This window comes from Salvelinus alpinus, chromosome 8 (genome assembly GCF_045679555.1).
Source record: "Salvelinus alpinus chromosome 8, SLU_Salpinus.1, whole genome shotgun sequence".
Classification (NCBI taxonomy): domain Eukaryota; kingdom Metazoa; phylum Chordata; class Actinopteri; order Salmoniformes; family Salmonidae; genus Salvelinus; species Salvelinus alpinus.
This window is the reverse complement of record NC_092093.1, coordinates 22,892,401-22,918,241: the sequence shown is the minus strand read 5'-3', so window position 1 is coordinate 22,918,241 and position 25,841 is coordinate 22,892,401. Positions and strand designations below refer to the sequence as shown.

Sequence of the window (25,841 nt, the reverse complement as noted above, 5' to 3'; positions counted from 1 at the left end):
TCTGTGCGGTGCGATGCAGTGAGCTCCAAATCACACAGAAAATACCAGAACCCAGTGATGGCAGATATATAGAAGTGAATCAAATGGACGTTAAAAACAATGAGTGGCAGCTGAACTCTTCTCCCATGACTCAGGGCCCTGTACAGCCAGTTCAGGTCGGGGTAGAGACCAGGCCGGCCACGTCTGCCTTTTTAACTTTTACAATTTAGGTTTCAATTTCAATTGAACCCTGGGAAAGCAGATCACCACCCTAGGGATACAAATATGACCACACACACACCTGCAGCTTAAGGACCAGAGTTGGGGTCGATTAATGGTTGGACCACAGAGTGTTTTGGTGTCTGGGGAGTGGCTGAGGACTGAGGTCATTACATGGGTAATGTCTGAGACTGAGACAAAGCCTCCATGTGTGTCTGTTTGCTGGGTATGACGAAAATGACACAAAACCATGGTCAAATGTTACGATGAGGCTCTCTCCCTGGGATAACTAATCATTCTGAACTTGACATGACTCTGTAAAAGTGTTTTTTTATAGCTCAAATTGTAGTCACAGTATGAAGACACACACCCTGCTGATTTTCTGGCACTGGATTAGGCAGAGCTCTTGGCTTCTCCAGCCCCTATGGCCAGAGCCCAGCCCATAACATAGCAGGTGATTACTGTATGGAAATCCCCAGTCAGTCTAGCATCACTCCTAACGAATGTCTGCCATCGTCATCATCCGTCCCATCAGTGAATCTGCTTTTCCACCATTTTATCTCGTGTCGATAGAGAATGAGAGAAGGAGCACTGTGTGTGTGTGCGCGTGTGTATAAGTCAATGGTGTATATACAGTCATGTGAAAAAGTAAGTACGCCCCCTGGAAAGTTGTCTTTTTTTGTAAATATTTGGACAGATGGATATGTAGTCTTCAACACTATTGACAGATAAAGGTAACCTAATTTAACCAATGAAACATTATACTTTGCAATCATTTATTCTTCAAAACTCAACAGAAATGCAATTCCATAGTGGAATAAATAAGTACACCCCCTAGCTTCAATAGCTGGTGTTGCCCCCTTTGACTGAAATAACTTAATGTAGTCGTTTCTTGTAACTGTCTATCAGTCTCTTATATCGACTGAGAAATCTTTTCCCATTCTTCTTTACAGTACTGCGTCAAGGGTGTCATGTTCGAGGGATTTCTTGCATGCAAGGCCCACTTCAAGTTCCCCCACAGCATTTGGACAGGATTGAGATCTTGGCTTTGACTCAGCCATTCCATAACCCTCCATTTCTTATTTTTGAGCCATTCGGTTGTAGCTTTGCTTTTGTGTGTTTTGGATCATTGTCCTGTTGCAAGGATTCATGTTCGGTTCAGCTTTTTGACAGATGGCCTCACATTCTCCTCAAGAATTCTCTGGTACAATATGGAATTCATGGTTGACTAAATGATGGCAAGTTGGCCAGGCCATCAGACAGCCATAAACCATAATGCCACCGCCTCCATGCTTTAGGGTTGGTATGAGGTTCTTCTGTTCAAAGGCAGTGTTTCGTTTTTGCCAAAGATGGCGTCTGGCATTGCGGGCAAACAACTCCACCTTTGACTCATCTGTCCAGAGCACATCGTTCTAGTAGTTTGGTCTTTACCCAGGTGTTGTCTGGCAAACGTCAGTCTTGACATTCTTTTTTGAGAGCAGAGGCTTCTTCCTGACCTCACATGTTGGCCAAGTTTGTGCAGTCTCTTTCTGACAGTTGACTCATGCACTTCGACACTGATTATGGCAAGAGGTCTGTAGATCCCTTAATGTTATCCTGGGGTTCTTAGAGACTTCTATGAGCATCTTTTGTCAGAATTTGGTGGGACGACCTGTCCTAGGTAGATTGCCAGTGGTCTGGAGTTTTCTCCATTTGTAGATGATCCGTCGGACAGTGGAATGATGTACTTTGATTGCTTGGAAATGGATTTGTAACCCTTCCCAGACTCACTGGCATCAATAATGTTTCTTCAAGGGCCTTGGAGGTGTTTCCATCTTGGCATGATGTTACCACACAGCCATACTGTTAAGACCAAACCAGACCAAGTTTCTAATCTTTATGGAAGGCTGGGCCCAAGGTACTCTAATGACTTCCTAATCATTTTCACCTGTTTTGGTGCACCTGATTCTAATTCTAGCCATTTTAGGTGACGGTAAAGCTAGGGGTGTACACATTTTCTCTGCTTAAGAAAATTGCATTTTGTTTATTTTAATTGCATAACATTTTCAAAGCACATTTTTTTGTGTGTTATTTGTTAAATTGGGTTAGCTTTATTATTAAATGTGTTTGGAATTTAGCTCAAATATCCATGTGTCCAAATATGTTTTATAAAATACCACTTTCCAAAGGGTGTACTTTCTTTTTCACATGACTGTATATACTGTTAACAGTGTAGTTTTGTGTGTGCTTGTTTTGGAGGAAAGACTTGGTTCACTCGACCTTCCTCTATGGGGGTTCTAAGTCCTCCTGCATATTGCATATCTGGTGTCCCCTGAGCTTTGAGGCCACTGTGAATGGAAACAAAGACTGAAAGCCCATCTCAAGTCTCACTTAGTCTACATTCCCAACTCCAGCCTGTCTCACATTCAGAGTCAGTCTGTGTGCTAGTCTGTTTCTGCTATTTCCAACCTCCACCTTATGGAGAAGGACTGGCACCCAAGCTAACTGTATTGCACCACCTCAGTATTCCTGTGGTCAGAAAGACATAGATGCTCCTTCGTACTGCTGTTGTTCAGCTGTCTGTTGCTGTTGACATAAGCGTTCTCAAACAGAACAGACAGCATGGGTTGACTTTCAGATAAGGAAGCCAGCCGTATGATGCTTAAATTGGTTATTATCAAGCTGTTCATACCCTACGCAGTAGGCCTTATGGTAAGTGTCAATAGGTTTCATAACAGACTTGTCTAGGCAAGGTTTGATACTGGAGAACAATAGGGGAATGTCGGTTGTCTATTAATGTATTGTAAAGAAATACTGTAGTCTCTATGTCCCTAAATGAAATAAGTCATAATTTCACAACAAGCTGAAATAAATTACAAACTGCAGTAGGGCTGGAGGTCCTAAAATGACAAAAATATAAATGGCGGCCTCTTCTTACCTCTAGTTTCCTATCCAGGAGAAACATCACCATCTAGTGGATATTGACTATGTGACCATAAGGGCACAAAACATTGGACTGAAGTAGTCTGGGCAAATCTGGCTTTAATAGATGAATGAAAATCACAGGAATATTGAACATAAGAAAAAAGGTTGAGGTAAAACAAAAGTCTGATGCTGTTATATTAAGTGTTTATTAGACAAAAACGTGACTATTTTGTGCATGTACAATGTGTATAACAAATCAAACATACATAACAAATACAAGTAATAAAAAGTAACTTCAAATACAATAATATAATTGAAATAAAATATGTCCAAACGCATCACTTCAAAGCTCGCAAGAGAGAAAACTCTTGGATATAAATGTTTATTCTTCAAGGTGAGACATTCATTGGTCATAAATATCTGTTTAGAAAACATCTGACCATGCAGAAGCTGAAAACCACAATGGGGGATCCACAATGCTTTACTTCTGTGGCTCCCGAAGCCAGTCCTGAAGGACCCCTATGTATGCAGGCTTTCATCTCCATCGCCCATTGGTCATCATTTGTATATAATCCAGTATGGTTTGAGATGAACCTGTACACAGAGGGGTCCTTCAGATCCAGCTCTGATACATGCTGTCCTAACTATGTCTCCCAGGTGATGTCATCTTTCTTTAGGCTAGTGCAGAGTCTCTGGGTCTCTCTGAGCAGCTGGAGGTTCTCCTCCTGACTCACCCCAGCTCTCTTACCCCCCCGTGAGGTGGTCTTAACTGGAGAGGGGGGCAAGGGTCTCACCCCACTCCCCCCTTTAGCCCTGCCATCCTCACTTGTCGCCCGCTGACGAGGTTTCTGGGGGTTCTGTGTAAGTTTGTCCACCTGAGTGGGGAGAGGAAACACAGGGAGAGGTCATACATTATTATCAGACATGTCAAAAAAAAATCTCTCCCCAGTAATCCTCCTCCCTACCCATCCTGCAGATGCAGAACATCCCCTCATTCCTCCCAACTCCCTCTCTGCAGTATTATGTACGTACAGTCTGCTGGTGTTTGCGGAGCTTGGTGATCTGAGATCCCTTCTCCTCCATCCTCTTGACCAGCAGCTCTAGCTCCCTCTCCAGATCCTCCCTGGTATCCCGACGCCGCGTCTCATCCATTTGACAAACCAGCTCTTGGTGCTCACTGAATTACACAGACAGAAATATTAAAACACACTCAGTAATGTGTGTGTTTAATAATTAATGTTAACACACTATCAGCCCCCTCAAAATCCATCAGAAACCTGCATACACATTGTCCACAAACACACACACACTCTTAGCTAATGGTAGTACTCACAAGCTCATCTGTCCCAGTTCATCCTGCAGTGCCAGCAGTAGCTCAGACAGAGAGCCCAGAGCAGGACCTGCCGGTCCAGGGGGAGAGGTGGGGGTGGATGGGGCCCTATGGAGGGCTCTCCTGGCCCCAGCGGAGCCAGACCTGCGCAGGGAACGCACCCGCTCACACAGGTGGGGCTGGTGGTGCTTCATCATGTGGAGGACACTCTGCATGTTAGCGTGCACCGAGTGGCTGGGGCTTGTCGACTAAGAGAGAGAAAGATAGGGAGAGATGTGGCGCTCAGTCACAGAGGAATTCTCTCAACAAACCCAATAAATACTTGCAAAGTAAAATGCAGACGTACTGTTCCAGCTACGAAGGGCAGTTTATTTTTGGGGAAACATGGTGGTGCTGGGGCCTCTTGCCGCACCAAACTCGTTTTCTGGAGAGGAAATGTTCAGACATTGTTATGTAGCACAAAATAAAGTTAATTGCAGTGCACGTCATTAAGTTCTGGTTATTGAATGTAGTACCTTGGAGGCATTCTTGGACTTCTTCTTTGGTTTAACCTCATCCGGGACTGCAGGACACAGGCGGAGGTTGGTCTCCAGCTCCCTCTGCAGCTGTTAAAGGATGTTTGGGCTTGATAAAGTGGAACCTTGTGTGTCCGATCATCGGTCATGATGAAAAAAGTAACGTTCCCTATACTTTCAATGTATTTTTCCGCAAAAGGCGGATAAACGCTATCGCAAAATAAAATAAAGTTAAAACTGTTTACCCTCCACTACACCACTGCTTGTGTAGGTGTTATTACACTAACCTCATCTGCTTTCTCCTGCACAAGTTTCCGCTCGTGTTCCTCTTCCAGGAGTTTCTGTTCCAGCAGCTCAATTTTCCTCTGAGGACAACAGAGAAAAGTTGAGATTAACTTTTGATTTACCACCACAGACTATGGTTAGTTACACCTCATTCAACCAAAGCACCATTGGTTACCTCAGCCACAGACTGTGTCTTGGACAGTTTCAGACAGTCCCTCTCTAGTTTCTCCAGCTTCTCTAGCGGAGTGTGGGCATCAGAGCAGTTCTGGAGCCTCTGCTTCTGAAGGGACAACTCCAATGGATAAACAGACACGTGTTAATCTAGTCTGATGCAGCAAAAATAACGTGCAACATGTCTGCCTAGTTTAATGAGGAATTGGTGAACAGAGGCCAGCTGATTCACATTCAGCTATATCTATGGACAGTTGTGCTCTGGGTGTTCGTAAATTCAGAGCGTTGTCAGATTGTCCATTCATAAATTCAGAGTGTTCTGCTCTCGGAGCGTTCAGAGCCACACTGGACGCTCTGGCCGAGGAGTAGGGTTGATCCAAGCAACGGCAGTCAAGCACCCAAGCTATCTGGCTTAAGTTGGTTAGTTTGCTAGCTATTTCTAGACACAAATGAGAGGACAACACAGTCTGACCATTGTACTCACCCTAGCTAACAGAGCTGGTTAGGCTGTTTTCATGTTATCTAGAGTGTTGGTGTCTAACTGTGCTCCTGACAACAATTTAATTTAAAAAAATTGCAGACATTGACTGACACCAGCCATACTCAACAAGTGTTGCGCGTTTGTAAAGTTCATAAGTTATTCTGCACTCTGGCACACTCATATGAAAGTGCTCTGAAATCAGAGTAGTTAGCCAGAGTGAGTTTATGAACACACCCTTAGTGGCATGTACCTGTTTCTCAGTCAGAGTGTTCTTGTCCTTCTCTGCATTCTCCACCATCTTCCTCATGTAGTCCAGCTGCTTCTCAAGGAGCTGACAGCGAGCTTCCGCAGACTGAAGCGGAGTGACCCGCTCTAAACACAGACAAAAAACAGGAGTGAGAGATTAGACATGGTTCCTTATCACCATAAGCATCATTCTGAGTACACAGCAACAAGAGGCACAGATATGGCAAATAGAAATCAAACCAGATGGACATCAGCAATAGATGGGAGAGGTTGAGGAAGGACAGGTGTAAAAACAAACAAAAGATAACTATTGTAAAATAGACTGTCCATAAAATGCATATAGTATGTATAAGCTGGAAGTAGAGGCCTAAGCGTTGTTGTTCACTAGTTTACTCCAATTAGTGGAGGGGTGGTAGGGTTACAAAGTAATAAAGGAACATATATGGGGGATTGGAAGTGATGCAAACAATTACATTGATGGAAGCTACAATCTATCTGCAATATTAAAGCTTAACTACCCCCTTAAAAAAACAAAAAACAAGAGGCACAGAGAGTGAGTTGCAGATATACAGTATATAGTCTCAAAGTCAAGTACCTTTCTTCCTGGAGCCATCTGTTTCTGTGGTGTTGCATGGAGTGATGGAGCACTCATATCCATGGGCTGCCTGGGAGAACTGTTTGACGTTCTTCTCAGCCTGCTTCCTTTCCAGCTCCAGACGACGGATCTTCTCCTGGAGGGTCTTGAGAGCAGCAATGACTGCTACCGGGGAGAAAAACACCTACCGTTAGTAACCAAGCTACAACCATATGCATAATAGTTAAACCAAGGACCTAGAACAGCAGACAGTCCCAGAAGTAAAGGCATTTCATTGTCTACATCGTGCCTACCTTTGCTGCCAGCATCAGGCGTAGTCCGATACACCTGCGGAGTAATGTTCTGCAAGTTCATGGCCGTCTTGGTAAGGGGGGCAGGTGCTTCCCAGACATATGAAGGTGGTGACAGCCTATCTGGAGGCTGGTAGTAGCTCCCTATGTAACTATTTTTGGAAGGAGAGTCCAGCAACTAGATAGAAAAGCAGCATGGTTGAATGACTTAGCAAAGACACCAGCATGAAGACCACCTAAAAGAGTGCTAAACGTGCCCAATCTTAGCAAGGTAGCAACGCAGCTGTTTTCAAAAAGGCAAACAAACTCTCCTGGAAACACATCGAACGTTCCATTGTTCATTTTAGCAAGCTAGTTTTAGTAGCTAGCGTGACAATCATGACAAAGTCCCAAACAAAGATAATCGGTTGCAAACAGAAGCACTTGCATCGCTAGCTAGCTAACGTTAGTTACGAGGAAGGATGGCTTGCCAGCTAGCTATGGGTTGACTAACTAACGTTAGCTAACTCAAAACATGTCTGGAGTTATTTTGCTAACTTAGCTATGCAATTGTCTCACCTGATCTTGATAAGCCTCCATATGTAATGGTAGAAAAAATACCCTCGAAATAAAATAACAATATATGACATGTATTATTTATCTGCTTCCGATTTGTTGACTTTGGATGGCTAAACTTCCAAACGATGACAGCAGGCAGTTCTTACAATTAACATTTCCCTCCTACACTCTTCCTTTTACCGCTCACTGGTTCAGCCTGCGCAATGGGTTCTCTGCGCACAGTTTATTCTAGGCACTATCCACTCAAAAGATTGTCTGCTACAACAGATGTATGGATAAAATAATACTGTAATGCAGACCCAATATAATATATTAATCAAATGCGCTTGGAACCGGAGCATAACTGAAATGTATGAATGTATCAGTCTAACAATAATTAAAAGCCCCTCTGCCATGTGTTACAAAGTCTGAACCAATGATTCAATTGATTGAAGTGGCTCTTCAACCAATTTATGCAAAATATTTGGCCATGGAGAATATTATGAGGGAAATTATATTTTCATTCCATCAGAAAGCTGTCAAAGCTGGGAGGCAGGCAGCCTGTTTGCAGATGATGATGATGACGATGATGAGATGCAGATGAATGCGCAGATTTCTTCACATGCACACGTATGGGTTTTGAGAGCTGTGTGGTACGTTTATAAAGGAACGGAATAGCATATGCCTGTCTGGCACTAGCCACCTGGTGACAGTCTTGAATGTGACAGCAGTTTGCCCACGTCCCACTGTGGTAATCTCCCCATCACAGACACCCTGGCTGGATGTTTAGTCCAAATGATGGAAAAACCTCAAACGATGATGGCATTCTCTCCTTACTCTTGTGAATGGCACTATATTTTCATATATAAAAATACACATTTCTATATTCAAAGAGTTGTAATGGTGGCACTGTTGCAAATAGTATTTAAATGTCTTTGTGTCACCTGAGGTTTAGAATCGCTTGTCTGTGTAAAAGCAAAGTGGGGGATGTGTTCACTTCTAAAATGTTGTTATTTTACATTTATGATAAACAAGGGGAAGGGGGGGGGGCTCTGCGCAACAACAATCCCTATGTTTGCTGGGAAGTGTATTTTTTAATACCTGTTCATTCCCGTTTTTTATGTGGGTCCGTTTGCTAAAATAATCAAACTCCCATGTTTCCCCTGTCGTGGTTATGGGCACGCCTTACACCTTACCTATTGGTGAAGATCTGCATAGATCCTCCTTCATTGTATTATGCAGTAGACCATTGGACATGAGTCTTTCCAATCAACTGTCAACTCAAGTTGCTGCTCTGTATAATGAAATCTGCCTCCGTGTTTCAGTGCAGACTCAAGACGTCCTACGGCTGCAAGATCTGTGCAAAAATAATGTGAATAAAGTAAGTATTTGTGAATGACACCCTTCGTTTGTAAGATGTACTGAAAAATGAGGGTATATAACTGCCGTTATGCTATAGATATTTGTACAATATTCCTGTTTTGTAACCAGCTAGCTACTGTTAAAAGGCTTAAGACAGAGAGAGCGAGAAAAGATTGAATGGCATTTTGGTTAGCTAACCAAACCTGCCTTGTAAACCAGATACCACACATTTATAACTAGCTAGTGAGACTACTAAAACAAAGTGCATTGGCTGTGGATACTGTCAGATCAGTGCCAAACATTTTGGAAGTACATAGGAAACATGTTTTTATTTTAGCATGTTGAACAACATTACTAGCTGCCAACGAACTGCAAAACGGCTAACTAGCGTTGTAGCTACAGCTAGCTTGTTGTTCTCAGCAGCAGTACTGTACAACTAGGCTTTCTTTGTTGGTAGTAACTTTCTGGTCAACAAACGACTGGCTTTCTCAGTGTTCTCCGTACAGGTTGGAAGGGACGAAAAGTTGTCTTCATTGTCCATTGATACGCCCGCATGTTTTTTTTTTGTTGTCCGTTCCCTTTCACTGGTCACACACACACACACACACACACACACACACACACACAGAAGCATCTTGGCAATGCATACAATGTCCTTTTTATCCAGTCAAAGTATTTTGTTTCTCATTTGTATTATCAATGCCAACTCTCTAGCTGCATTGTTGAAGTTTTGACTGACATTGTTTTAGAATTTTCATAAATATTTGTAGTTGTACGGTCTATTGAATGAATGCATTTTGGGGATGCTAACGTAGTGTGTACATAAAATATTTTAGCATCTGAGTATTTGACAGCAAACGGTTGGTTTTTCATGCACTTCATATTATAGCCTGCCACGAGAAATCAAGAGAATCAGAATAAGATGGACATCCAGGATCAGGATGCCACAGCCAGATGGGAGGCTCTGGGCAGCCGTGACGCGAGATCCAGAGGCACAGCAATGGAGCACATCAGCCAGGAGGTGATGCGGAGAGTGGAGAGTATAGGGCCGATACCAGCCACCGTCCCCTCGCCTCTAGCTACTGCAGGGCACCCCACCAGCGACCTGAACGACATCCTGGCCCGTCTACTCATGCTGTCCAAGCGGTGCCCTTTCGATGACGTCAGAGAGCGATGTGTTTGGCTGCTGCAGAATGTTCAGGTAGGAGAACACGCAGCGCGAGGTCGACAGATGTGGTGCTGTCTGATATTATACGGCAGTGGCTGTACCACTACCACAGAGTTTCTAATCCCAGAGGTGCAACATTGCGAGCAGGGCTGGTCCTTGCTGCTCTGCCGCCCTAGGCAGGACCTCAAAAAATGCAGAACTAGAATATCCCTAGTAAGCTAAAAGACATATTTTCCAGTAGTTGAAGTTAGGTTCAATTTAGGTTCTGAATGAAATTTGAAAATACATAATTTATAGATGTCAATGTTTGGGCTGGTCCAGACCGGACAAAATCGGAACCAAATTTAGACGTCTATGGTTGGTTCAGATTTGGTCCGGACAAAAAAATCGATGTCTGTGGATGTGGAAATCAAGGCCGGTCCGGACTGCACCATAAAAAGACTTCCAAAAGGTGTTGGCTTCCGTCCGTGCTTACTGAGGTGCCTACATTGTTGCCTGAAATATAATTTTATGAATGCACATCTGTGTGATAAGCCTACCGTTTGTAAAACACAAAAAGAAGTCCGGACAGGACCAAAAAGACTTTGGCCATGTATGCTCCCAATGTACTTTTATGAATGCCCGTCCATGTGGTAGGCCCACCATTTGTAAAACATGCATTGCATTGGCTTTATTAATCCTGATTTCTGTGACTAATCTATTTGAGCTCTGAATATCAACTACCCAACTTTGTCAGCAGGTATCGTGAGCCTATCTGTAATGTGTTTACACAGTGGGAAATGCAGAAGTATTACATTTTTTTCCTGCTATGATCAGCTTGTGAAAAATTGACAGATACAAACTTGAAACCACTAATAATGACAATAGGGAGAAACTCCTGGACAACAGTTGTGATTGCCCATTTTACTTTGACCTGTCCTGTTTTTAGATATGTTGTTTTTAACATGACAGCACATTTATTATTTGATTGGGTGCCATTTAGGTTTGGCTTTTTGATTGGTGAAACCTGCATGACGTAAAAAGTGTCCGTCTCATTACATTGTCATACATTTGATCTCCAGCCTGTGGGCTACAGAAAAGGCCACAAACTCATTCTACCATATCCTGTATCTGCTACATGATTTATATTAGATTGTATTTTTGACTGAATGTTGGTGGAGTGCCGCAGCGATGCGGAGAGCTACACGGAGAGGCGTGCTGGGAATGGACAAGCAAAATATTTGGTGCCCCTGCCTTTGACAAAGTCGGCACTGCTTATCACAGGGCGGCATCAGTGCTCACCTAAAAAGACCATATGCAAGTGGGTGAGAGAAAATGTTTGTTGTTGGAGGTGCGTCTTAGTCAGTTTAGCTCAGAAAATGCTTCCTAATGAGCGGGCCGGCCGTGATCGCGAGACTTCCTGGAATGCTTGCGAAACAGACCAAGCAGGCCGGGGTTTGGAGTATGAGAAGTCAATGAGAGTAGTGAAAAATTCTAACTTTAGTTTTTTATTTTGTCCAAATCTAAAGGCACAACCTAGATTGGAGCCATTGTCTTAAATAGTTGAACATGTTGTTACTCCAACCTCCTGAAAGTTACTGACACGTTTTCATTTTAGTCAAACAACTTTATATTGAAGGAGTGCTGTTGTTTTGACGGCCTGCACATGCGCAGTTTGTCGCGAGACTACCGTCAAATATGTTTATAACTAACCCAAGATAGACCACAGCCTGCCTCATGCCATCATGTAGCTAGGCCATTACAAGTGATCTCTTTTTGTTATTGTTGTCTGGTTATTAACCCCTGTGCGTGAATACCTCAGAACCCAATGGCTCACTATTGACAGGTATGAGGATGGGCTACAGTGTCAATGGATGAAGATTACTGTACGCTATTATAATGCAGAAGGGTCTTCTGGCTGTAACCGGATTAGAAACTGTATTATTGACTACTGAACACGGTACAAAATGATGTAACCGCAAGGCACCAAGGGAAAGTAATGATAAGCTAACCTCTGATCTTGACTCTGTCTGTCTCCTGTACCTTTTTTGTTTAAAAATGTCACAAAGCTACAAACAAAACTGGGTCAGGGCATAGGGGAACTTTGCCTTGTTAATCATCCTAAGGGTGTCTGACTACATAAATATTGTAATGTGTTGCATGCATGGGTAAATGGGCTGAACACTGCACTTTATAGAATAGGCCAGCCTGTATCCTCTCAGCCTGTATCCTCTCCAGCTAAAACATGATATGTCTATAACAAACAAACAATTAGAACAGCTCATGAGGATATGGCTCAGGGTGTTATTCATAGAAAAAACCTTGCTAGGTTCCGGGTATAATTCATGTTTGTGTATATCTGGATGAGAGTGAGTAAAAGCACGAGGGACACAGCATAGAGAAAGCAGCTTTGCGGTTTAACAGTGCCGCCGAGGGTACGCACCACCGTCTGGTATTTCCAAATTATGTTAAACTGCAATTGTTGAGGTCTTGCCAAAGGTTGTGTTTGAGTCCTGCACGTCTGCGGCTCCCTTAGCCTCCCTGTGTTCTGGTCGTCCGTCACCACACATATCCCCCGTTTTAAGATGGGGGGGCTTTTCTAATTCTGCTGACTATAAGAGAGAGTCTTGGAGAGGGCAGGCAGGTAGGTCAGTCTAATCACACAGGCAGTCCCCTTCCAACAATAGTCTCAAATGTGAGGATTTCCTGCTTGGTGAGAAGAATGCTTCTATAATACCCCTGTACTTAATCCAGGGATTATATCAGTGATGGATAGCTACATGCTCTCACAGTAAGATACTGTAGGTAGACTGTTCTGAAGGGTCTTTTTAAAATGATGTAGCTTCCTTTCAAGAATGAAGTAGAATAATGTATTGACGCCTGAGAGGTAAATGTAGGTTGTGTTTTTATATAGAAATAGTCTAATTTACAGTGCATTTGGAAAGTATTAAGACCCCTTGACTTTTTCCACATTTTGTTATGTTACAGCTTTCTAAAATGGATTAAATAATTATTTGTCCTAATCAATCTACACACTATCCCATAATAACAGCAATGTTTTTTTATTTATGCAAATGTATTAAAAATAAACATAAATATCTTATGTACATAGTATTCAGTCCCTTTGCTATGAGACTTGAAATTGAGCTCCGGTGCATCCGGTTTCCATTGATCATCCTTGAGATGTTTCTACAACTTGATTGGAGTCCACCTGTGGTAAATTCAATTGATTGGACATGATTTGCAAAGGCACACACCTGTCTATATAAGGTATCACAGTTGATCATGCATGTCAGATTGAAAAACAAGCCATGAGTTCGATGGAATTGTCCGTAGAGCTCTGAGACAGGATTATGTCGGGGCACAGATCTGGGGAAGTGTACCAAAACATTTCTGCAGCATTGAAGGTCTCTAAAAACACAATGGCCTCGATCATTCTTAAATGGAAGAAGTTTGGAACCACCAAGACTCTTCCTAGAGCTGGACGCCTGGCCAAACTGAGGAATCGCGGGGAGAAGAGCCTTGGTCAGGGACGTGACCCTGAACTCGATGGTCACTCTGACAGCTCCAGAGTTCCTCTGTGGAGATGGGAGAACCTTACAGAAGGACAACCATCTCTGCAGCATTCCACCAATCAGGCCTTTATGGTAGAGTGGCCAGACGGAAGCCACTCCTCAGTAAAAAGGCACATGACGGCCCATTTGGAGTTTCCCAAAAGGCGCCTAAAGTCTCTCAGACCATGATAAACAAGATTTTCTGGTCTGATGAAACCAAGATTGAACCCTTTGGCCTGAATGCCAAGCGTCACGTCTGGAGGAAACGTGGTACCATCCCTACGGTGAAGCATGGTGGTGGCAGCATCATGCTGTAGGGATGTTTTTCAGTGGCAGGGACTGGGAGACTAGTCAGGATCAAGGGATAGATGAACGGAGCAAAGTACAGAGAGATCCTTGATGAAAACCTGCTCCAGACTGTTCAGGACCTCAGACTGGGGCGACGGTTCACCTTCCAACAGGACAACAACCATTTAAGCACACAGCCAAGACAACGCAGGAGTGGCTTCGGGACAAGTCTCAATGTCATTGACTGGCCCGGACTTGAACCCGATCGAACATCTCTGGAGATACCTGAAAATAGCTGTGCAGCGATGCTCCCCATCCAGCCTGACTGAGCTAGAGAGGATCTGTAGAGAAGAATGGGAGAAACTCCCGAAATACAGGTGTGCCAAGCTTCTAGCGTCATACCCAAGAAGACTTGAGGCTGTAATGCTGCCAAAGATGCTTCAACAAATGGATCTGATTACTTAAGTAAATGGGATATATATATATATACAGTAGCGCAAAAAAGTATTTAGTCAGCCACCAATTGTGCAAGTTCTCCCACTTAAAAAGATGAGAGAGGCCTGTAATTTTCATCATAGGTACACTTCAACTATGACAGACAAAATGAGGGAAAAAAAAATCCAGAAAATCACATTGTAGGATTTTTAATGAATTTATTTGCAAACTATGGTGGAAAATAAGTATTTGGTCACCTACAAACAAGCAAGATTTCTGGCTCTCACAGACCTGTAACTTCTTCTTTAAGAGGCTCCTCTGTCCTCCACTCGTTACCTGTATTAATGGCACCTGTTTGAACTTGTTGTCAGTATAAAAGACACCTGTCCACAACCTCAAACAGTCACACTCCAAACGCCACTATGGCCAAGACCAAAGAGCTGTCAAAGGACACCAGAAACAAAATTGTAGACCTGCACCAGGCTGGGAAGACTGAATCTGCAATAGGTAAGCAGCTTGGTTTGAAGAAATCAACTGTGGGAGCAATTATTAGGAAATGGAAGACATACAAGACCACTGATAATCTCCCTCGATCTGGGGCTCCACGCAAGATCTCACCCCGTGGGGTCAAAATGATCACAAGAACGGTGAGCAAAAATCCCAGAACCACACGGGGGGACCTAGTGAATGACCTGCAGAGAGCTGGGACCAAAGTAACAAAGCCTACCAGCAAGTGCATTGAAGATGAAACGTGGCTGGGTCTTTCAGCATGACAATGATCCCAAACACACCGCCCGGGCAACGAAGGAGTGGCTTCGTAAGTAGCATTTCAAGGTCCTGGAGTGGCCTAGCCAGTCTCCAGATCTCAACCCCATAGAAAATCTTTGGAGGGAGTTGAAAGTCCGTGTTGCCCAGCAACAGCCCCAAAACATCACTGCTCTAGAGGAGATCTGCATGGAGGAATGGGCCAAAATACCAGTGAAAACCTTGTGAAGACTTACAGAAAACGTTTGACCTCTGTCATTGCCAACAAAGGGTATATAACAAAGTATTGAGAAACTTTTGTTATTGACCAAATACTTATTTTCCACCATAATTTGCAAATAAATTCATAAAAAATCCTACAATGTGATTTTCTGGATTTTTGTTTTAGATTCCGTCTCTCACAGTTGAAGTGTACCTATGATAAAAATGACAGACCTCTACACACTTTGTAAGTAGAAAAACCTGCAAAATCGGCAGTGTATCAAATACTTGTTCTCCCCACTGTGTGTATATATATATATATATTTGCTAACATTTTCTAAACAGTTTTTGTTTTGTCATAGGGTAGTGTGTGTGTGTGTGTTTTTGTGTAGATCCATTTTAGAATAAGGCTGTAACGTTACAAAATGTGGAAAGAGTCAATGGGTCTGAATAGATTCCAAATGCACTGTGTATGCAGCCTAACATACTATCTGCCAGTTGCAGAATTGCCTTCGACCTAAAACAAGAAGCTGTCATGTGCTATGTTTTCCAAGGAGGCAGCCTCTGTGAATTTGTAGGACAGTGTGTTGACAGTTGCAGGGAAGGGAGCGGTCTGGGGTTTTTCTGGGGTTGTGTTCCTCCAGTACTGGAGACTGCTTTTGGTGAAGGGTTAGGAGATCATGGTGTAGGGGTGGGCAGGAGGGTCGAGTTCTCACAAGCTGGCTCTGTATAAGGGGTTCAAAGAGGTCAACACTCGGAGGTCAGAACAGCTTACCCAGGCACTTCAGTAGACATGGTCAACGTAAGCAACATCGGTCACGCTGGTCTTGTTAAAGCGTTGTGCTTTCATTGGAGGTTGAGTCAATGCATGTAGGCGCACAGCTTCTTTACACAGAGAGAGAGAGAGAGAGAAAATACAAAGTCTATGAAAGGTGTGGTCAGACTGATCAGCTCAGTGTGGTCACTGTGTTCCTTAGTGGATGAAATGCCGTTCTTAGACCTATTTATATCTACATTTTAGTTATTTAGCAGATGCTCTTATCCAGAGCGACTTACAGTATAGTGAGAGCATACATTTTCTTACTGTTAGACAACACAGACGCTGTGCTGGGTCTCTCTCTGTGAGTTATGCTATGAAGCATTTGTTACCCGCTAACCCCCAACCTGAAATATAGCGTGGCACTTTGGGGAATATTCAGAGGTGGAAACTTTCCGTGGGAATTAACGGAAATATATGCAAATTAATATGAATACCATTTAAATGGTAAATGAATGTTTAAATGAATGTTTTTTTGCATTTGATATATTTACCATATCATATGGAGACAAACAAACCTTTTACCTCATCATAAGTAGACATAATTGCAAATTATTAAATCCTTCCAATAGAAAAAAAAAACTATTTGGTTACGATTTGAACTTTAATTAAATGAGTTGAGTCACATGGAATGATTTCACTGAACAACAAAAGAAAGGGAGTATTGAATGATCCATCGCATCTCGAATGGAAGTAGAGGGACTTTTGTTAGAGTTTGCTTGTTGTGAGCGCGGAGGGAACTTTATGCACTTGGCCAGATGATTCTGGATCTTTGTTGCATTTTTCACTTATGATTTGGCACAGTATTTGCAAATGTACACAGCTTTTCCTTCTACATTAGCTGCAGTGAAATGTCTCCACACATTAGATAGTGCCTGTGGCATTTTCCTGTAAAGATTTTTTTTTAATAATAAGATTCCATGTACAGATAAATAGTTAAGCAGTTAGATTTAACAACTTCTTTGTGAGGTACATTTTTAAAAATGAAACGTGAATTAACACTCCTCAGTTAGCAGGCTCAAGCAAGCTAAAACCCACATGGTAGCAAAAACTAACTAGCAGAAATTGTTAACAAGTTAGAAATTATTTAAACACACTTTGCTGTAGGCTACTCTTTACTAGTTAACAAAAAAATCATACCTCATATTAAATATATTCACCCCACCCAGTATTGTAATCAAAACTTACCAGACAGCATGTAGTGTGGACTCAATATCATCTCATTAGTGTGCAAGATCTTGAGAATCAGCTGTACATGTGATGGAAGAGTGCACTGTGCATGCAGAGGTTTGCAATTCTATTGAATTAGGGATAGTTTAACCAAAATATGACACAAGATTTAGAATTACCTTGTGTATCCCACAAAAAAGGTTCACTGTTATAAGCTAACTTTTTTTGATGAATTAAGCAAAATTCCGCAAATTCCCGGGCTTAACTTCCCATGAAAAATATCTGGGGAAATTCTGGGATGTTGACACAAGGTTGTAAAAATGACACTGTAATTCATAGTATCCTGTCCTCTGTCCCACCATGCTAGTAGGAAAAGCCTCGCCAGTGTTTTAACCGATGCCTTCTAGGCAATAGCACAGGTTGTTGCCAGTTAAGGGAGGAAGTGTCAGCTGTGATGCTTTACATTTTTTACACAGATTATTTAGCCAATTATGTTTATTTAGCATTAAAGATATGGCCTGGCCTAGTCTGCTGTGCTCCGTCTGGCGTCCCTCCACCCAGGAATAGAACTACAGCCAGGCAGTCAGGCCCGGCCTCTCTCCTTTCACATGAAAGGCCAAGGAGGCCCTACAGGCAGAAGCCGATTACAACTTGTTTCCCCTTTTTGTTCATGTTTTTCCTTTTTAAAGGTTAGAGTGGATTGTTAGGCTGGATGCATTGTCTTTTTGTATGCTTTGAAAAGGAAGCTACTACTATATACGACTGTTGCCTGATGAGTTTTGTTTGGCATGACATGGTGAGATTATTTCAGAGAATTGTTGTGTGTTTTTAGTGTACCGTCATGGTGGTAGGACGTTCTCCCCTGATCCTGTGTGTGTGTCATCCTGTATTTGCTTACTGTATCAATAGAGAGAAACGGAGAGAAGAGAAGCCGGTGGTCTGGGACTCTGGGCAGATCTCCCGCAGGTCTCTATACTAACTTTATACTGGTGGGACTGGTGCTACTAGCTTTTTATACTGGTGGGACTGGTGCTACTAGCTTTATACTGGTGGGATTGGTGCTACTAGCTTTTTATACTGGTGGGACTGGTGCTACTAGCTTTTTATACTGGTGGGACTGGCGCTACTAGCTTTTTATACTGGTGGGACTGGCGCTACTAGCTTTTTATACTGGTGGGACTGGCGCTACTAACTTTTTATACTGGTGGGACTGGCGCTACTAACTTTTTATACTGGTGGGACTGGCGCTACTAGCTTTTTATACTGGTGGGACTGGCGCTACTAGCTTTTTATACTGGTGGGACTGGCGCTACTAGCTTTTTATACTGGTGGGACTGGCGCTACTAGCTTTTTATACTGGTGGGACTGGCGCTACTAGCTTTTTATACTGGTGGGACTGGCGCTACTAGCTTTTTATACTGGTGGGACTGGCGCTACTAGCTTTTTATACTGGTGGGACTGGCGCTACTAGCTTTTTATACTGGTGGGACTGGCGCTACTAGCTTTTTATACTGGTGGGACTGGCGCTACTAGCTTTTTATACTGGTGGGACTGGCGCTACTAGCTTTTTATACTGGTGGGACTGGCGCTACTAGCTTTTTATACTGGTGGGACTGGCGCTACTAGCTTTTTATACTGGTGGGACTGGCGCTACTAGCTTTTTATACTGGTGGGACTGGCGCTACTAGCTTTTTATACTGGTGGGACTGGCGCTACTAGCTTTTTATACTGGTGGGACTGGCGCTACTAGCTTTTTCAGTTGACAGCATCACATGATTTGGTCGCACCAATTCTTCTCTGTGCGGTGATAATGACCTGACCTACAAAACATTAGGAACACCTGCTCTTTCCATGACATAGACCCACTAGGTGAATCCAGGTGAAAACTATAGTCGCTTATTGATGTGTAGATGAAGGGGAGGAGACAGCTTAAAGAAGGATTTTTAAGCGTTGAGACAGTTGATACATAGATTGTGTATGTGTGCCATTCAGAGGGTGAATGGGCAAGACAAAAGATTGAAGTGCCTTTTTGAATGGGGTATGGTGTGTAAAGAACTTCAACACTGCTGGTTATTTCACGCTCAACAGTTTCCTGTGTGTATCAAGAATGGTCCTCCACCCAAAACACATCCAGCCAACTTGAAACAACTGTGGGAAGTATTGGAGTCAATATGGGCCAACATCCCTATGGAATGCTTTCGACACCTTGTAGAGTCCATGCCCCAATGAATTGAGGCTGTTCTTGAGGCTGTTCTTAAGGCAAAAGGGGGTGCAACGCAATATTAAATTAGTATGCCCTTGAAGCGCTTGACATTCAGATAAATTTGTCATTGAATGAAAAGAATATTGTCCCGGGATGCTCGCATCATTTAAATGTTATATTTACTTTGCGGGCTGAGTAAGTCGCTTATAGCCTATAATGACCTTTCCTTCAAACACACACACTTACATTTTAACTTGACAATATCATATTTACATTGACTCTTTGGAGGAAAAAAATAAAACTTAAAAAGGGTGTTATTGTAAGCGATTTTTGAACAGTCATTCTACAGTTGTAGGGCCCTATAAAATCAATTTGATCTTTTGGTAAATTCAATTTTTTCCTAGTTTTCCTAGTTTTGTCAGGTTTTCACTCTCAAAACCACAAGTCTTGGGAAAAATATATAAAATAAAGGTGCAGGGTGTAGTTGCCCTTTTTTAAAATCAATTGTCCACCTAGCAAGAGACAGTTGTTTGGCTAGCGATGTTTTTGTACTGTAGGTTTTATAGCTAGTCTCATGCTATTTTGTACATTTTGCCAAGAGGCTGAGAGAAAATGTTGCAGTTTAAAGGTAATTTCCTGTAATTATTATTATATATTTTTTTTCATGGCTTATGACATGTTGATATGCTATCTGGGGGGCCCGACCTCCAGGGGGCTGTAGGGGTGTGCTATGCCAGTGGCTACCATATACAGTGTAGGCGACATGTGAGTTTGATGAGCAAATGCCCCGTGATTGATACAAATCATTGTGATATCATTCTGCCAGGTAGCCCTACTTTGCAGTCAACATTTAATTGGGGAGATTTTTGGGGAAAGCCTTTAGAAATTATAATTCAATCAGTGCATGATGACTGAAATGCCCATCGCGAAGATTCAACCAAGACTCCGGACTAAACCTTTTGAATACCTGGTTTCATACCCATCACTGTTTGAATAAATCTTGTTAATGAAACATTCAACATTGTGAACCCAAAACTAACTTGGCAGTGCGACCACAACTTTTAATGTAGCCGGTCAAGTCAAAGGGTCACAAATGCAAGTGTTCTGGTCGCAGTTTTGAGCCCTGTCCTGGATTATGGGAGATTGCTCAAAAACGAGGTCAGACAAATTTCAGGGTGGGGGGAGAGAAAGCGAGAGGCTGCAGGCAGCAGCGACCTTTGGCACAGTAACCACACAGAGAGATGCTCTCTCCCTTTCCCTGTTTCTCTGTATGTAGAATGGGATAGAGATATCTAAAGCCCTGTATTTACAGCTGGCTGCCTGCTGGGCCTGCCTGGGAGCGGGACTGAGGGGGTTGGGCTGCCTGGGAGCGGGACTGAGGGGGTTGGGCTGCCTGGGAGCGGGACTGAGGGGGTTGGGCTGCCTGGGAGCGGGACTGAGGGGGTTGGGCTGCCTGGGAGCGGGACTGAGGGGGTTGGGCTGCCTGGGAGCGGGACTGAGGGGGTTGGGCTGCCTGGGAGCGGGACTGAGGGGGTTGGGCTGCCTGGGAGCGGGTCTGAGGGGGTTGGGCTGCCTGGGAGCGGGACTGAGGGGGTTGGGCTGCCTGGGAGCGGGACTGAGGGGGTTGGGCTGCCTGGGAGCGGGACTGAGGGGGTTGGGCTGCCTGGGAGCGGGACTGAGGGGGTTGGGCTGCCTGGGAGCGGGACTGAGGGGGTTGGGCTGCCTGGGAGCGGGACTGAGGGGGTTGGGCTGCCTGGGAGCGGGACTGAGGGGGTTGGGCTGCCTGGGAGCGGGACTGAGGGGGTTGGGCTGCCTGGGAGCGGGACTGAGGGGGTTGGAATGCTTGGCCTGTGGGAGATGGGGCTGTTTCTCAGGATGCCAGACCAGTAGACTAAGCGGTTGTCATCTGGCAGATGTACGGACAGATGTAGGCTGCTGTACCTGCATGTAGAAAGCTTTTTTTTGTATGCTAAAATGTGTTCACGTTTCATGTTAACTAACCATCATCAAATAAGTGTGTTTTTCACATCCTATGCTCCCGTCTCCATGCCTTGACCTATATTCTGAACGTGCGTAACCATAGCAATGTCATCAAAAGGGCACCGCCACACACACAACCACTGAAGACGTACCCCCTTCCTGAGTCCCACAATGCATCCCACCTTTGCTGTGCCAGTGCAGACTGCGGAGAGGGTGAGAGGGGGAGGTAGAGAGAGGGGCATGAGAATGGGGGGGTGTGGGTGGTGCTAAGTGTGGAACTAGGTCAGTCAATCCCATTGGCTTAATGAAAATAATAAACGCTCTTCTTATCCACTACATACCAGCACAGTTTACTATAATATTAAAGTATATGTATTTCTGATTGCTGGACTGTTTTGTGTTCTCCTTCTCTATTCCTCTCTTAATGGTTAGCCATAGTGCTTTTAATACTGGGGCGAGAGGCTGAGGTGGGTGAATGGGGTGTTACAGAGAGCGGGCAGTCGCCATGGCACCAGTGGTATGAGGGGCATGATAGGGTGGCCAGTTGGCACCGTTACCAAGAGGCTGGCCTGGGCTTATTTCTGGCAGAGCTATTCAGGAAAAAGAGAGGGGGATAGAAAGAAAGAGGAAGAATTAAAAGGAGGAGAGAGGAAAATGAGGGACAGAGAATGTATAAATAAAGGAGAGGGATAGAGAAGGGTTAACAGAACTGAATTAAATGTCTCTGTATTCAGTCAACTACCTCCAGTGGAAAACTACCAGAACCCCACAACTGCAGTGCAGTGCACACCCCTCTCACCCACACACAGAGAGGGAGAGATGGAAGGGGGATGAGAAAGTGATACAGAGAGAGATCGAGGGATACAGAAAGGCATGGAGAGAGAGACACACACACCCTCCCACCATCCTGCAGAATAAAACTGTAGTCATTGCAGCAAGGGTCAACACATACATACACACCCTCCCACCATCCTGCAGAATAAAACTGTAGTCATTGCAGCAAGGGTCAACACATACATACACACCCTCCCACCATCCTGCAGAATAAAACTGTAGTCATTGCAGCAAGGGTACACACAGCCACACACTCAGCTACACACACTGCAGTGTTTTTAGTCCCAAGCTGTTTGACAAAGATCAGATTGCAGCCCACCTGTTGTCGATTTTAATTTGACTGAATGCATGAATGAACAATTGTAGGATCTTAGGAGCCAACATCCCCTGTGTGTGTCTCTTTCGCTCTTCTCTCTCTGGGTATGTGTACGGTATCTTTGTCTATCTTGTAAGACATGCATGCTTGAGAGGCATCTAAGGATCAGGTGGCAAAGCATGAATAGGTCAGTGGCTGGTCTCCAGACCCCATTCTGATGTAGGCTGTATTGGTTAACAACTCCAATGCACCATGGATTTAAAATAAAAATGGATTTCCACTCTTTTTACTGGATTTCAAACTCCACATTGTATTCTTTAGACATAACCAAACCATTATAATATTTAGGCTTACACCACTACAATAATGTGTAGCATAGTAAATCCGTGCACTAGAGGGCGCCAGACATCCATTCTTCACCCCCGTGCTCTGGCAAGACCTGGAATTTTCCATGCACTGAACTGAATGCAAGCAATGCCTGTTCTTTTTTTTCTCCTACTGCCCTTGCCAAGGAACAAACATCCCCTGTGTCTTTCTCTCTCATCTTCTCCTCTCTTCTCTCTCTGGGTATGTGTACGGTATCTTTGTCCATCTTGTAAGACATGCATGCTTGAGAGGCATCTAAGGATCAGGTGGCAAGGCATGAATAGGTCAGTGGCTGGTCTCCAGACCCCATTCTGATGTAGGCTGTATTGGTTAAAAACTCCAAGGCCTCTGACTGGGATTTAGCCTAGTTCTTGTTCAGGAGTCAGGAGTTGGTGTGTTGATTACATCCCTGCATATATTGGATGGTCTGAAGCTTGGTGGTAAATCTGGTGCCTAGTTTATGATTTAGCTTCTGGGCTGGGTGTTATTTGGGGATCTCCTTTCTTTGGCCCTTATGTAGGTCTAGTTCAAGTATGCACACAGTGAGGGTGCCAGGTGTGCTTTAGGGGTCCTGGTTCGTGTTTGGTGGTAACTCTGCCAGGGTCAAAGGCCAATGCATTCCAAGGGAAACGGGACTGGGGATGTGCTCTGGGCCCATTCACTAAAATGTTTTGCTCATATTACTTTCTACCTTCCAAAAAGACCTCATTTTGTGACAACCGAAGGGTCCTCTCCTTCAGTGTTCAACTAAGCATGTAACTGTGTTGACAGTCATTGATCTACAAGTCATTTTGCATGCCGAACAACCCTAGGGAATATCAGTAGCCTAGTCAAACTGCACACTGTGCCCAGCTTCTCACGCTGACCAACGCCAGGTAGGCGGCCTGTTCCTGATCTTGCACCTTCAGCATTCAAATGCTTAAATGGTTTGCACAATATTAGGCTTTATTTGTTGAGTGACAACCTGTCATTTGCTAGGTGGTTGTTCTTATCTGTGTGCTGTTGAAAATTATGTTTTACCGGAATCAAAGTAACCTACTGGAGACAACTCCCATCTGGCTATACCTGCTGAACAGGGCTTACAATAGATTTGATTTGATTGTTCAGGTTCACCATCAGCAGTTTTGGTAGTTTTGCTCTAAATGTCAGTGTATATGGTCATTTTTCGATATACAGGGTAAAGTTGATAATTGAATAATGAGGAATCACGTTTGTGCGGCACACTGCAAGCCCAAAGCGAGAGGAGAAAAGAAGCCAACTAATCTTCAGGAAGGTCATAGCCATTTGATTTTGAGATTTGGGAGTGAAATCCAAAATTGTGCTATATTTTCATTGGCTATGTCGGAACTAATTTGTAAACTATAAATATTGATGCATTACTAACTCGAACACTTAATCTGCAAAAAGTTAATTAGTGGGTGATGGTGATATCAGAACCAAAGTGGGGGACTAAAAACAGGCTACATTGTCCATGATCTGATAGTGGTAGATCTCTAATCTGATAGTGGGGTGGTAGATGCCTAGTCTCCCTAATGGCTCTAATCTGATAGTGGTAGTGGGTGGTAGATGTGTAATCTCCTTTATGGCTCAGATCAGGTGCCTACATAGTATACATAATTTACACACACACACAGAGGCCCAGCTCATGAGCTCCATCAGCAGCAGATTTTAATTTAGAATGGAAAATAAATGTGTTTATGCAACAAATGTTAGTGCATCGAATTGTATAGCACTGAATCACATCGATTCGTTCTCTAATCAAACCGAATCTCACTGAATCATTTCAAATTAATACATATCATATCGGAGCCCATGCCAAGAGTGTGCAAAGCGGTCATCAAGGCAAAGGGTGGCTAATTTGAAGATTCTCAAATATAAAATCTTTTTAGATTTAACACTTTTTGTTTACTACATGATTCCATATGTGTTATCTCATAGTTTGTCTAAACTATTATTCTACAATGTAGGAAATAGTAAAAATAAATAAACCATTGAATGAGTAGGTGTTCTATAACTTTTGACTGGTACTGTACAAAGGGCTGGTTTCCCAGAATCTTCTTAGTCCAATACTAGGCTTAATCTGTGACCGGGAAAACGGCCCGTTGTGTGTGTGTGAGAAGGGGAGAACTACTCATTCAGACAATACGACTTGCTAAGTTTCAAGTTCATGGTCTCTTAGATTGATCCTTGTGTTTGCCTACTGTCTAAGGCTTGGTCTATAAGCCCTTGAAGGGATTGTACTCTGCACAGTGACGTGCTCTCACCTTTCTGTAGGCCTAAGCCTTGAAACACTGTAAAGACTTTGCCTTAATATGGATGTTGTTGTTCAGTATTTTTCCTCCACTCTTTCTCGGTGTTTGTTGTTGTGTGAGTGGAGCGTGGGACATCTGACACTACCAAAATGGTCAGTGCTATCCTTGATCCTTGGGACGTCCCTACCCTACACTAGACGGGGTGGTGGCACACGTGAGTGTTGTCTCTTTATGACATGTGCCCAAGTAGACAGAACCCACACGTGAGTGTTGTCTCTTTATGACATGTGCCCAAGTAGACAGAACCCACACGTGAGTGTTGTCTCTTTATGAAATGTGCCCAAGTAGACAGAACCCACACGTGAGTGTTGTCTCTTTATGACATGTGCCCAAGTAGACAGAACCCACACGTGAGTGTTGTCTCTTTATGACATGTGCCCAAGTAGACAGAACCCACACGTGAGTGTTGTCTCTTTATGACATGTGCCCAAGTAGACAGAACCCACACGTGAGTGTTGTCTCTTTATGACATGTGCCCAAGTAGACAGAACCCACACGTGAGTGTTGTCTCTTTATGACATGTGCCCAAGTAGTCAGAA

The 25,841-nt window shown here is 43.6% G+C and overlaps 2 protein-coding genes across 4 annotated transcripts in view; one reads left to right on the top strand and one right to left on the bottom strand.

The window, feature by feature from the left end:
* Nucleotides 1-3,289: 3,289 nt before the first annotated feature.
* cep57l1 (centrosomal protein 57, like 1) lies at nucleotides 3,290-7,771 on the bottom strand. 2 transcript variants are annotated; one of them, XM_071413021.1, is made up of 11 exons: nucleotides 7,574-7,771; nucleotides 7,019-7,193; nucleotides 6,726-6,890; nucleotides 6,135-6,256; nucleotides 5,408-5,524; nucleotides 5,235-5,312; nucleotides 4,948-5,037; nucleotides 4,779-4,856; nucleotides 4,436-4,680; nucleotides 4,135-4,279; nucleotides 3,290-3,977 (listed from the first exon to the last, which is right to left on the bottom strand). In XM_071413021.1, the coding sequence occupies exons 1-11, from the start codon at nucleotides 7,592-7,594 to the stop codon at nucleotides 3,747-3,749; spliced, it is 1,467 nt and encodes a 488-aa protein (XP_071269122.1). In that variant the 5' UTR covers nucleotides 7,595-7,771; the 3' UTR covers nucleotides 3,290-3,746. The 2 variants fall into 2 exon arrangements, with proteins under 2 accessions (XP_071269122.1, XP_071269123.1); XM_071413022.1 differs by having other exon boundaries at nucleotides 6,726-6,887; nucleotides 7,574-7,741.
* Nucleotides 7,772-8,772: 1,001 nt separating this feature from the next.
* LOC139582735 (sestrin-1-like) overlaps nucleotides 8,773-25,841 on the top strand; it is a 72,393-nt gene continuing 55,324 nt past the window's right edge. For both annotated transcript variants that reach the window (XM_071413018.1, XM_071413016.1), the window contains exons 1-2: nucleotides 8,773-8,933; nucleotides 9,804-10,115. In XM_071413018.1, coding sequence (XP_071269119.1) covers nucleotides 8,808-8,933; nucleotides 9,804-10,115 — 438 coding nt within the window. In that variant the 5' untranslated portion in view covers nucleotides 8,773-8,807. The remainder of the gene's footprint in view (nucleotides 8,934-9,803; nucleotides 10,116-25,841) is intronic.